This window comes from Crotalus tigris, unplaced genomic scaffold (assembly GCF_016545835.1).
Source record: "Crotalus tigris isolate CLP2741 ecotype Arizona unplaced genomic scaffold, ASM1654583v1 scf7180000024340.7048381, whole genome shotgun sequence".
In the NCBI taxonomy this organism is placed as follows: Eukaryota; Metazoa; Chordata; class Lepidosauria; order Squamata; family Viperidae; genus Crotalus; species Crotalus tigris.
In genome coordinates, this window is record NW_024100510.1 from 462,122 (window position 1) to 473,875 (window position 11,754).

At 49.6% G+C, this 11,754-nt stretch overlaps 1 protein-coding gene across 1 annotated transcript; it reads right to left on the bottom strand.

Annotated features, from left to right (window-relative positions):
- Positions 1-5,443: 5,443 nt before the first annotated feature.
- On the bottom strand, positions 5,444-9,498 carry GBX2 (gastrulation brain homeobox 2). The gene is made up of 2 exons (XM_039326312.1): positions 7,963-9,498; positions 5,444-6,724 (listed from the first exon to the last, which is right to left on the bottom strand). The coding sequence occupies exons 1-2, from the start codon at positions 8,474-8,476 to the stop codon at positions 6,201-6,203; spliced, it is 1,038 nt and encodes a 345-aa protein (XP_039182246.1). The 5' UTR covers positions 8,477-9,498; the 3' UTR covers positions 5,444-6,200.
- Positions 9,499-11,754: the final 2,256 nt, after the last annotated feature.

An 11,754-nucleotide genomic window follows, 5' to 3' on the forward strand; every position in this document is an offset into this window, starting at 1 on the left:
AAAGCATCATATTCCATTTGTCCTTTGACCTGACTGCATACCAGAGTAGCAGCGGGACAAGTTAAGCAGTGGAAATAGCACTTACATTTGAAACTGGGTGGAACTTTTGGTGTTCAGAGATTCCTGCTTGTCTGGACTAGAGTAGAGCAGCTCTGAGAAACTTTGAAATGATTTTTTCAGGAATAACTTACCCAGGCCCACACAGGAAAAGTGCAGTGTGAATAATAAATGAGTTGAACAAATTGGCCCAACCAACAAGCTCCCTTTAGGGAAGTCTGAGTGCAGCTGATAGAGTTTTATTTTTATGACAAGCCTGCATTGTAATTTTTGTGGGCCTTAGGCACTCTGAACACCCCCCCCCGTAAAAATAAAAGCATTACAATTATATTTTCTTCATACTTTTACAGAATATTTTCTAAGTTCCTACAATTTAATATAATAAGCCCCTGTGAGAATTATTACATTATCTCAGTGGCATTTAATATACGGCTGAGCTTTTAATTTGAATGACATGGATATTTTAACTGTATTTTATGTATTGGTATTCTATTGTGTATATTTTCAAGGTCGAAAGGCAAAGCATGAAAATAAATAAGTTACTTCATTTTTACTATTTCTGATTTTCAAAAAGTTAAAACATTGTGCTTAATGTGTAAATCAGTTTTGCTTTAGGGTGGACCAAATATGGTCCAGTGCTGTATGCGACTCAGCAGACTGCTTGGGTTCCTTCTGGAAAGGGGTCCAGTTCAACCATACAGTATTAAGGAAGTGTCAAGTATACCAAATTCTAGCTTTTCAAACCTCTGGAAACCTGACACTGGCTTGTACATTATCTTGCCATGAACATCTTTTTGTCTCCACGGTCTTCCCTGGTCTCTTTGGAGAAACATCTCTGGCTGGCAAGCCTGAAAGGACCTCCAGTGGTAAGCAGAATCTAGCAGGCAAGGAGCACTTCAACATGTGTTTCTGAGTGGTTAAAATAGGCAATCAATTTTTACGATGTAATTTATAATTCATACTAGTTGTCTCCGTACATATGGTGTTGCTTTTGTGGGTCGATGTTTCAGATACTTTATTACTGTGACAGTTTGATTTGCCTTCATGTTCAAGTTATCCCGCTCGTATTTCTCCTGTTTAGACCGCAAGGGCCGCAGATGAAGATTGATCTGCCAGCCGATACCCTTCTGAAGGCCCTCCAGAAACCCAGCGAGTTCAGAAGCCTGTAGCCGGCTAGTCTTGGGGGGCCCACCTTGCTAAGTTACAGGCAGAAGGCTGCATATCGGTGTCGTGGAAGTAGTCAGCCGATAAGGAAACTGGCCCTAACGGAAAGCTTTCTCGGCGCCGCCTTTGGCGGCGACGGACGAAGGCAACAGCGGCGTTAACACTGAGAAGGAAAAGCCGCCTTCTGGTGGAACTCAGGGACGCATCCGCGCCGTTTTCTTGGCAGTAATCCAGGTGGGCTTAGTCGCCTTGGGGGAGATCTTTTGCTGCGCGAGCCATGGATTTCCACGAGGTGTCTCACCCAGGTGCTAACAAGGCCCGGTGCTGCTTAGCTTTCTCGAGTTGAGCTGAATGCTCGGACCCCAAACAGGACTACCAGTTGTATTAGTAAAGATTTTGCCATGGGGGAGCAGTGAGATGAATTGGTTGGAAGCGGCCGCTAGGCGAAAACGGCACCGCTGCTCACATAACGGGTCCAAATTATGACTAGAGGGCCCCAGTTCCTGACTATAGAACGTAGAATTTTAGTAGAGACGTTCATTCAAAACTCCAAATAGCTATTAAGTCTAAAAGGGCAGAAGTAAATCCTGCTTTCGACTCTCAATGAAGCAACTGCTGCGTGGATGTTTTCACGCGATTGCTGCCTCCCCCCCCCCGGGCATTGTCCTTCCATGTGCAGTCTTGCGCTCTCCTACGGTAGTTATCAGCTATGGAGTTGTTCTGGCCTGGCTTCTCGGATACAAAATCAAAAAATTGTCGGAGGAAGCGTTGGGTCCTTCCTGATCTTCTTATGCAAGGAGGAGAATACGATTCTTCACTTTCCTCTATTTCCCCCCTTCTCAATTTCCAAAGGAGCTGTTTTCCTGACACTTTCTGCAACGAAAGCTTTTGGGAAAGCTTTTCATGTTTTGGTCTGCCTTTCACGGCTAACAATTCCACTATTTTCGATTATAAACTGGAGCAGAGATCTGTGGAGACAACAAGCTTACCTGTTTATAACTTCCTTTGGCACAGCACCGTTTTTCTGCGGTACAGTTGGGGCTGACTTTTAATTAAAGAGAACATATTGATAGGCTACCAAAAGGCCTCCCACCAAGTAGAAGCCAGATCGGATCATTTTCAGATTTCTCTCTATTGCTTTCCATTGCAAAGATCTTCTTGTGCAACTTATGGGTTTGCCAAAGCAATCTGCCTCCGCTCTGACAAGGGATCACCAGCAGACTCCTGGGGCAGGAGGGATCGCTTAAAAAGATAAGCCAGCTTGCCAATCGCGGCAGAAATAATTAAGCCAATTAAGTCAATACAAACAGAAGCAAGATGGGAGAGACACGTGACCCTTCTGCGGAGAGAGAAAGGAGGGAGAGAGAAAAGTGTCTGGGTCGCTCTCTGAAGATGCGGTGGGATGGATGGGATTTTGAAACGTCCATCGAACCTGGAAGCGGAGGAGGATTCACTGACGCTGCCGGGAGAAGAATAGTAGGATCGTTTACCGGCGGGAAACTTGACGAGGTCCCTGGTTTACCACCTCGATGACCAAGCTTCCAAGTGAAGGGGAGCAGATACTCTAGCCGTGTTCTTCTGCCTCGGCCCCACGCCACGCCGCGAGAAACATAACAGCCTCTTTGTTTTTTCTAGTTTGAGCTTGTATAGTAGTTTCCTATCGGGAGATAAAACGAATCAACCTTCCGCAATTATTTTCTTAATTGTCTATCCAAAAGAAAGATGAGAGAGAGAGAGAGAGAGAGAGAGAGAGAGAGAGAGAGAGAGAGAGAGATATTAAAATACAGAAATACGTGTGTGTGTGTGTGTGTGTGTGTGTTTTATTCCTCATCAGATTTACAATATACTCCTGTAAATGTAAGCAGGGATTTATTGTTAAGTGCAAAACAGGCAAATCCCAGTCCAACTTTCCCGACTGTTTTTTCAATGCAGCCCCCAGCTTTCTGGGATGGGACTGTGGGCTTTGTAATGATTTGATGTGCAGATGTAAGTGAAATTTATTATAACAACAAATATAGGGATGTCAAAGCCCAACTCTGGATTAAAGCCGGCAGCCAGAGGGGGGAAGTGTATTAATTTCAAGCAGCATCAGAGGCCAGTGTCTATTAACGCAAGCTATTCTTCAGATTCTTCCCCCCCCCCATCAGAATTAATCATTGGGAGTTAATTTGAAGCGCAGACAAGTTGCTGTTAATTTAGTGCAGGGAGGCTGGGATGGAATAAAAAGCGGAGGTGCCGGCCAAGCCTCTTGGGTCTCATTAATCAGCGAGCTGAGACGGCCTGGCTTGATTACAATTTGCAAAAAAATTCATTAGGGTCTGGGCGATTGACAATTTTTCTCTCTCCCTGTGATCTGACTCATTAGGCAGCCAAATGAACGCTGCAATGGTGAATGGTGGCATCTATCAGCCGCCTCTCCCTCGCTTGTTTATCTTCTTTGCTCCCGCCTCGGCCTCGGGGGTCCCGTTTAGGGCTTTTCCTGACCCTGCGGGAAACGACCATTCTCCTTCCCTGCTCCGTTTAGATTATTGTGTGAGAAGAAGAAATCGCCCATCCACTAGGTGGGCACGCGCTTGGGCCCTTTCCCTCCCGCCGGATGTCTTCCTGTTGTTCTCTCTCGCATAGAAAACCGTGGCAGGCAGGACTCCTATACGGACATTGTTTGCAGGCAAGGGCAAAGGCTCTAACCAGAAGGCTGTGGTGAAATCCTAGGAAAGGTTTTGCGAGCTCCCGCCGCTGCTTTGCGAGCGCCCGCCTGCCTTCCCGCCCCTTCTAACTTTTTGGAAGATGTTAAAACTGCCCTTTTCTGCTAAAATGGGATTGTTCAGCCAGAAGTGGCGGCTTTTAGGATGGCTAGCATTATGGTGGAGCCTTTGGGGCAGCATCAGGCTTATCGGAAGGTGGACCCAGAATCCGAAGAGGCCCTCTTTAGCGCGCTCAAGAGAAACGGCTCTTATATCAGGCAGCGATTATGTGCAGCCGCGCACGCAAAGGTCCCGTTTTCTTCGAAATCTGGAAAGCAGCATCACCTAACAGCGAACAGAACAGGCGTCTGACTAAGCCTCATGGCTTGTTCCGACTTGGTGCATCGGACGCAGCGCACCCCGGAGTACTGGGGCAGACCCCGCAGCAATCTGAGACTTCTCAGATCTTCCCAGTCACATTTCTGTTTCGCCAAGTGAATGGGTCTGGTTGAAAGGATTTTTCAATCTTGTTCACCGGATGCCAGTTATTAATTGGCAGGCAAGTGGCAGAAACTCTTCGGGGTCGCCTCCCGCCTCTCCCAGGTTTCACTTTGCCAGGGAGGCGCCTGTCTCCTCTTGCCTCTTCCTGCATAAGTCTGCCACCCAGCCCTAGCCTATTTTTAGCCAGTTATCTATCTGCAGAGGTTGGCCGGCATGTTGGCCTGCATATTGTTATGGGTGAAAAGCAATGAAAGCAACGCGGTTTTGAAGTGCTGATGGCGGTGGTGGCTGCACCGCATTCAATTTTTTTGTGGCAATCTGTGTTGAAGCTTCTACTGAAACTCCTTCTCCTTTTTTTACCCTCCAAAGGTAGGAGCAACGTCGGAATCAGGGGTCTGTATCTAGATTAACCTAAAAACCTTCACAATCAGTTTCTTCTGTCCCCTTCCCTTCCCTTCTTTCCAACAGTCTTGCCCGGAATTAATCCGGAAAGGCAGAATTGCTGGCACGCTGAGCTGGCTGGTCAAAGCTCTGCCAAGGGAGAAAACACTCAGCAGAAGCCTTTGCTTTTCCGTCAAGAAATGGAGGATCTCGCCTTGACCTGAACATCTCCCTGCAGACCACCAAACCCGAAGGCCAGGACATACAGCGCCTCTCCGGCCTCCCGCCTCCCCTTGCCAAGAGAGTGAAGGTCGCCACCTGCTACTCTATCAGGGCCCAAACTGGGGGTCCTGGCGCATGGCACTCCCTCAGTTAAGCTTTCGGGCAAAGCTTGCAGCTGTTCCGAGCAATGACAGGCATTTCTTCTTCATCAGGCGCTCACCCTCTTGTTGCCCACCGACCCACCCCCGTCCTCAGCTGAACCCGTCGCTTCTTTAAACGGGAAACAGGGCTGTGGCAGGGATTGGCAACACAGAGGAAAGCGCCGTTGGAATTCCACAATTTTGAAGTTTCGGGACAGCTCCCCGGTCTTAGAAGTTCGTACAGAACAACTGCTCAATCTTGTCTATTTTTCTTTTTCTCCTTTGGACATTTTATTCACAACATCATTATGTTTTGTTTCATTTGCATAACTTTAAAAAAGTAAATTACATTTGAAATAAATTAATTCAACACAATAGAAAAAACTCGTGCATTTAAAGAAAAGAGAGAGGAGAAAAGTGGCTTAGAATAAGGGGCCGGGAGGGGGGACGGAGATGCACCGGAAGAATATCTCATTTGCTTCTCCATCGCTCCCCCTTGAAAAAATGGAGAGGAGGTGGGCGAGGGTGGACGGAAAGAAGAGGAAGAAGCAGCAGCTGTACAAGTTAAACTGGTAGTTTTCTCCCCCTTCTTTCATTAAAAGAATTGGGAAAGGAGAATAATCCCAATAGTGGGAGGAGAAGAGCCGTTGAAATGTTCTGCGGTTTTTGACAATAAAATGTACTTTTGGAATGTAAGACTTCACCTCACTGCTCATTGGTCTCATCACAGTCAAAATGCAGCAGCTGAGATCCAGCTCTTTATATACACAGTTGGACAGTTTCATAAATATGTAAATAGTTCCTCCGAGTCTTTTGATACACCTTCTGGAAATATGACACGAGTTTTCTGACGGATGGTTTATGAATGCATTTCAGCCTACTTCGTTTGGTTAGCGGTTCGCTTCACTTGGTGAGTGAAAAATTCTCTATTGTGCCCCGATTTGGGGGGCTGCGGACGGACGGGGGAGGGGCGGAGAGGATTATTGTGCGCGTGAGGGGAAGAAGAGATCGGGGCTCGGGGGGGGGGGACCTCGGTCAGATTTGTCTCCGCTCACGGCCTGGCCTGCTCCAGTTGCTGGTGCTGACTCCGGATTGCGAACCGGCTAACGTGGACTGGGATAGGCACCACAATCTTCGGGTTTCGGGACGGCTCCCCGGTCTTAGAATTGGCATTGCCCGCCTTCACCCGTTTCCACTTGGCTCTCCTGTTCTGGAACCAGATTTTGACCTGCACTTCGCTGAGTTTGAGGGCGTGCGCGATCTGGGATCGCTCGGTCAGAGAAAGGTATTTCTTGCAGTGGAATTCCTTCTCCAGTTCCAGCAGCTGCTCGCTGGTGAAGGCCGTTCGCCGCCGGCGATTTTTTCCCGTTGAGGTGGTACTGTTTGTGTTCGCCGAGCTCTGACTGCTCTCCTCCAGGCCGTTGCCAGCATCGTCTTCCTTGTGAACCGATTGACCCGGCAGATTGTCGTCAGAGCTATAATCGAGATCGCTGTCTAGCGAGAAACTTTCCTCTTTGCCTTTCGAATCATCGTCCACTTTGGCGTCTTCTTTTCCGGAGGCTGCTCGTGTGGTGCCTGGAGGAAAGCCAAAAAGAACATCTGTTTTTATGTTCCACCCAGCATTCCAAAGAACAGCCTCCTCCTCCTCCGGAGAGAGATTTTAGGCTTAACACCGAGGTAGCAGAATTTGGCTTGGAAGCAGTGGGGACGAACCAGGGATAGGGCAAAGGGACCGAGAACCATTTTCCCCAGGGCTCTGAGGAGGAAATCAGAAGCGTGAAAAGTTATTTTTCGGTGGGTTCCAGAAACACAGTTTTAGGGCAGTGGTTAGAAGAGGCATCGAAATGACGAAAGCATAAGCTTTCGGGCTGAAGTCCATCACGTTTCCCCGGAAGCATCTGCTTCCACCAGTCTTTATACCTTTTGGATGCCACAAGGCTCTTCATTGTCTTAGCAAATTCATCGCAAGTGATATTTGAATAGTTCTTTGTGCCGGACAATCGCCAAGCGGGAAGCAGAACATCAAAATGGCATGCAAAATGGGAAGTAGTGCATGCCACACTTTCTCAAGCCACGACTTGCTCATTCTTTTCTTAAGCAAGGGACTTCAGAAGGCAATTCACCAGGCTAAAATGTCAGTACCTTGCTCTTTGGCTTAGTAACTCCAAATTACATTTTCTAGATTCCCAAGTCTCTTCATAAACACTTCTAATTATAGGCAAGGAGTAGTTTAAGAGGGACGATCCATCCTCTCAAAGATCTATTGCTTAACCTTCCCCCTTTCCCCTGCCCTTGTCCTCGAACTCCTAAGGGCAGTCATTTAGGAAGGAAATGCCTATATTCATGTTACGACATTATGTTATATAAATGTTAAGTTAAATACCGGGACACTCACGTGTTCATGTTTCACGGGCGGCGATAGTTACGCCTTTCTAAACGCCCCAAATAATAGCAATAGAATTACAGCAAAAGAATAATAGCAACATATGCACGCCCTATATGAATATGAATAGTGCCCATTTTTTCCCGCCCTCCTTGAGGTTTTAATTTGCTGCCTATGAGAATTGGGTGGAAAACTAAACGAGAAATGCAAATATTCTCATGAACGCACGGATACATTCATAAAGTATACGCATTTCAATTTTCCAGGCTGCCTTTCTGGTTAGAATTCTATGACCTGGGTCACCTCAAGACAAGATAATCGGCGCCCCTACTCCGTTTCCCTTTGACTTCCTCGGCCAGGGCTAGTTTTATAGCCAAAGGTCTGCAGCATGTAGAGACATAGAAATGCACTTGCCAGCCGAAGTACTTACCGAGAGAAGCCTGCACTGTTTCGGAGGCAGAGAAGGCCAGTAGTGAGCCCTCCTTGGCCAAGAATGCCTTGCCGTCTTCAGCTTCTGCTTGAATGGCATCCACCTTGTCAAAACTACCCTGGAGAGCTTGTGGTGCAAACTTTCTTGCCGCCTCTTGATGCTGCGGAGAAGCCGAGAAAGTGCCCGGCAGGGTGGCCATGAGGGTGGAAGTTAAAGCCATGCCCTGTGCCAGACTGGAGCAAAAACTGGTGGGTAGGCTGGGAATCTGATGATGGTGAGGGTGTGAGGGCGGCAGCGTGGTCTGAGGCATAGCGGCCGGGGGTGGTGGAGGCGGCGGCGGCGGCGGCGGCAGGACCACTGGCCTGTAGGGCATGAACATAGGATAGCCCGTGTAGACGAAGTGACCCGGGCTAGGCTGAGGCGGGCTGCCGATGAGCGAGTCTATGCTGAAGGCAGTGCTGCTTCCCAAAGGGCGCGGCATCATCATGAGCGACGGCTGAAAAGCTGCACTCATAGAGGCGCTATTGGCCAAGGAGGCGCGGGAGACAAGAAGCAGACAGGGCGGCCTAGTCGCTTTAGGGCCAGGTGGTGGCCGGGGACGAGAAGGACGGGGAGTGGCGGCGGCGTTGGTGACGGCAGCGTGGGGCGTAGGGGACCGCCTGGACTGGGCAACAGAGGGTCAAAGTTGGGTCTCCCTGGCCGCAGCACGGAGACATCGGGGCGGGTTGCCCTGAGCCGCGATCCAACCCGACTCGAGACGCTTCCCCAGAAAGGCCTGCCTGCCTTCTCTCCGCCCCGCGGCGCTCGCGCTCTCCTGGGGCCCTCGGAGAGCCAGACGCCGAGCGCGCGCTTCCTCTCGCACTCCCGAGTGTCGGCGGTACCTTTGAATCGCGCTCTTCTTTCTCATTCGCGTTTTGCCAAGCTCGGAACCTTCCCGGACCCACGTGGCTGCTTCGCTCCCTCTTCATTGGCCAGGAAGGGTGAGGGAGAGGGAAGAAGAGAGGAATGTGTGGCGCAGCAGCGGCGGCGAAGAGATTTTAACTCCGCCCCTCCTCCGGTCCGCTGAAAGGGAGCCGAGTCCAGCAATCGGGCGGCGCATCCTCTGAAGCTTGGCTTGATAGGAAGCTTTCAGCACGCGTGAGAAGCGGACGCGTGCAAAAACGGGGGTGCGGTTTGCCGCCCTCTGCTTTGCTTGTCTCTTGCCTTGACTGGGACACAGCGTTTCGTAGACCTGGCGCACTTGCGAGGAAATGAGCCTCCCTGTTTCAACTCTAGACTGCCCTCTCACCTCTGCACACCCACCGGAAGGCTAATGCCCCGGGTCTTCATCTGTCCCTCAGGGTGAGCGACAGGCAAAAATGGGCTCGGATCTCAACCCCTGACACCCAGCAGCTGGTTCCGAGCGCTCCATCCGATTCCTCCGCTTGGGACTTTGGATCCCCACCTCCATGTCGACTTTATTCCCCGCCCCCAGACGGGATACTCAGATCCTTTCCGAACGCTTCTTTTGCCAGCGGAAGGCCGGGGCTTGGAACGATCAGGAGGATCGGGAGCGCCAGAACTAGTTGGGAAGATGGAGTAGCAGCATTCGCCGTCACCCGCCCCTTTCCGCAGCGCGCGCTTCACTGGTTCCCTCCTTCCTTCGTCAGGGGGGCCGTTTTGGTTCTTGGAAGGAATGGTTTAAGGGTCAGCGGCAGTGACGTAAGAAATCGTACACGGGAACTGTAGGCACCACTTGCTTGAAGTCAAAAGTTTGACGATATTTGAACTTATCGTCTAGATAGGAGGATGGCTGTGTTTAGTCACAAAGCCTTCCTATAAGAGTCTGCAACTGCTACTAAAATTTAATGACTTCCACTGGGGAGAATGCCTTTTGGAGACCCTAACAAGATAACGATCAGAGAGAAATGAGGGTCGTTACATAGATAATGGGAATTTCTTTACAAGCGTAGTTAATTGGAAAATAAAGACTAATCGATATTTATGAACGTATCGATCCAAACCTTTGTAGATCCAGCCTTTCTCTAACTACTGTCTCCTTCACCCGCATTTCTGCCCCTTTCACTAAACGTTTTACGTTTTCCCACAAAAGACCAGAAGCCATTCGGAAAATCGTGTATCTTCACCACACTCCTGTCCCCTCTCCCTTTTGCGAGGAAAGCATGCAATTCATATGGCTGAAAAAGCAGTGAACGATTGGGGAGAGACCTTTCAGAGACAGGGAAGCAGCCGCAGGGAACAGCAACCCCAGGCGGGCAGACAAGGATGTTTGTTGTCTGAATTTGAACTCAGCTCCTCTCCCTCACTCTCCTTTTCATTTCTGTTAAGCCTATTTCACAGGGTATAAAATCTTTATCCCCTCCTCCCCTCTCCGTTCCCAGCACTCTCCTCAAAATAGATTTCCTCATTTCCTTACACTCCCCTTGTATGGTCGTTGCCAGTTTGGGAAGAGGTTGGAGAGCGTTGCTGGAAAGACCCACTGCTTAATTTTGGAGAGCTCGGTCTGACCGTTGGCCATACCATTTAACAATTTTATTGCCCGCTGGATGGTTCTGACGCCCAGCAAGGGTTGTAATGATTAGGCAACATCGATCCCAGACCCCTTTTGCAGCCTGCTGAATGCCAGAAAACTACCGCTAAAACACCCCTCCCCCGCTCCCGCGCCTCTTTCCCATCCATTCCTCGGGGAGATTTATGGCTGGGCAGAAAGAAGGTTCTGGGGGAAGGAGAAAGGAGGAGCCGTCCGCTTTTAGAAGTACCGGAGGAGGCTCAGCCTTCATTCCCTGATTAATTTGGCTCCTCTTCCCGCCTAGGGTCTTGAGGGAACCAGAAGCCAAATTCAAAAATAAGGTTTCCTCGGACCCTGGTCCCTATGGTAGCATTTCCCCCGCGCCTCCTTATCCTGAGGCAAAGGGCCATCCCGCCGGCTGGCCCCGATCAAGCGGCGCGTTCTTCGGGCTTGGCGGCACTGTCGTTTCGACTCCAAGCTTGAGAATCGTTTCCACCTTTGCTGTGAGGCGGTTCGCGCCGTCAGGCTGAGGGGACGAGGAGTTTGGAACGTCGGGTTCCTTCGGATGGAGTGACGGTCTCCCTCCTTGAAATAGCAGTTGACCTCAGGCTCAAGGATCTAGGGGAGCTTGTTGGAGGGGCTGGGCGAAGAAAACATTTACTCCGTCCAAGTTTATCTAAAAGGGCTGCCGGGGCGGCTTTCCCGAAGAGTTGTTGTTCCCCCAACCCATCGGAAGCACCGATTTGTAAGGAGCAAAAAGATGGAAGCCTCCTCCCTCCCTCCCTCCCTCCCTCCCTCCTTCCTTCCCTCCCTCCCTCCTTCCTTCCTTCCTTCCTTCCTTCCTTCCTTCCTTCCTTCCTTCCTTCCTTCCTTCTCCCCATAAACTATTTTATTCACTCTATTTTATTCACTCTTTCAAAGAGCTGATGACGGAGAGACCCCCCCCCCTTTGGCAAGTTCCCCCCCAATAGAGTTGACGTGAGCAGCTTTAATGGAAGGCATCCCCCTCCCTCAGCTTTTGAAACGGCTTCTGCAATTATGTCAAAGAGTCATTCATTCGCCCGGACGAATTAAAAAGGACCGAGTCTGCTTCTTTTTCATGGGCAGGCAAGTGTTTGGCTTTTCAAAGCCCCTCCAACACGATGTCTTTCTTGAGAACAAAAGGCAGGACAGGGAGAAGAAAAGCGCTCCAAACTTGTAAATCGAACGTCAAGGGAACTTTGAAACAATCTAGAGCCCATAAATAATGATAAAGGACCTGGCAAAAAGGCAAACCCATTCGA

Bases quoted from the DNA above. Each gene is read 5' to 3' on its own strand.
- GBX2 (XM_039326312.1), bottom strand. From the start codon at position 8,476: ATGAGTGCAGCTTTTCAGCCGTCGCTCATGATGATGCCGCGCCCTTTG. The intron at 6,725-7,962 runs GTAAGTACTTCG...GCTTTCCTCCAG, and splicing joins AACAGTGCAGGCTTCTCTCG to GCACCACACGAGCAGCCTCC.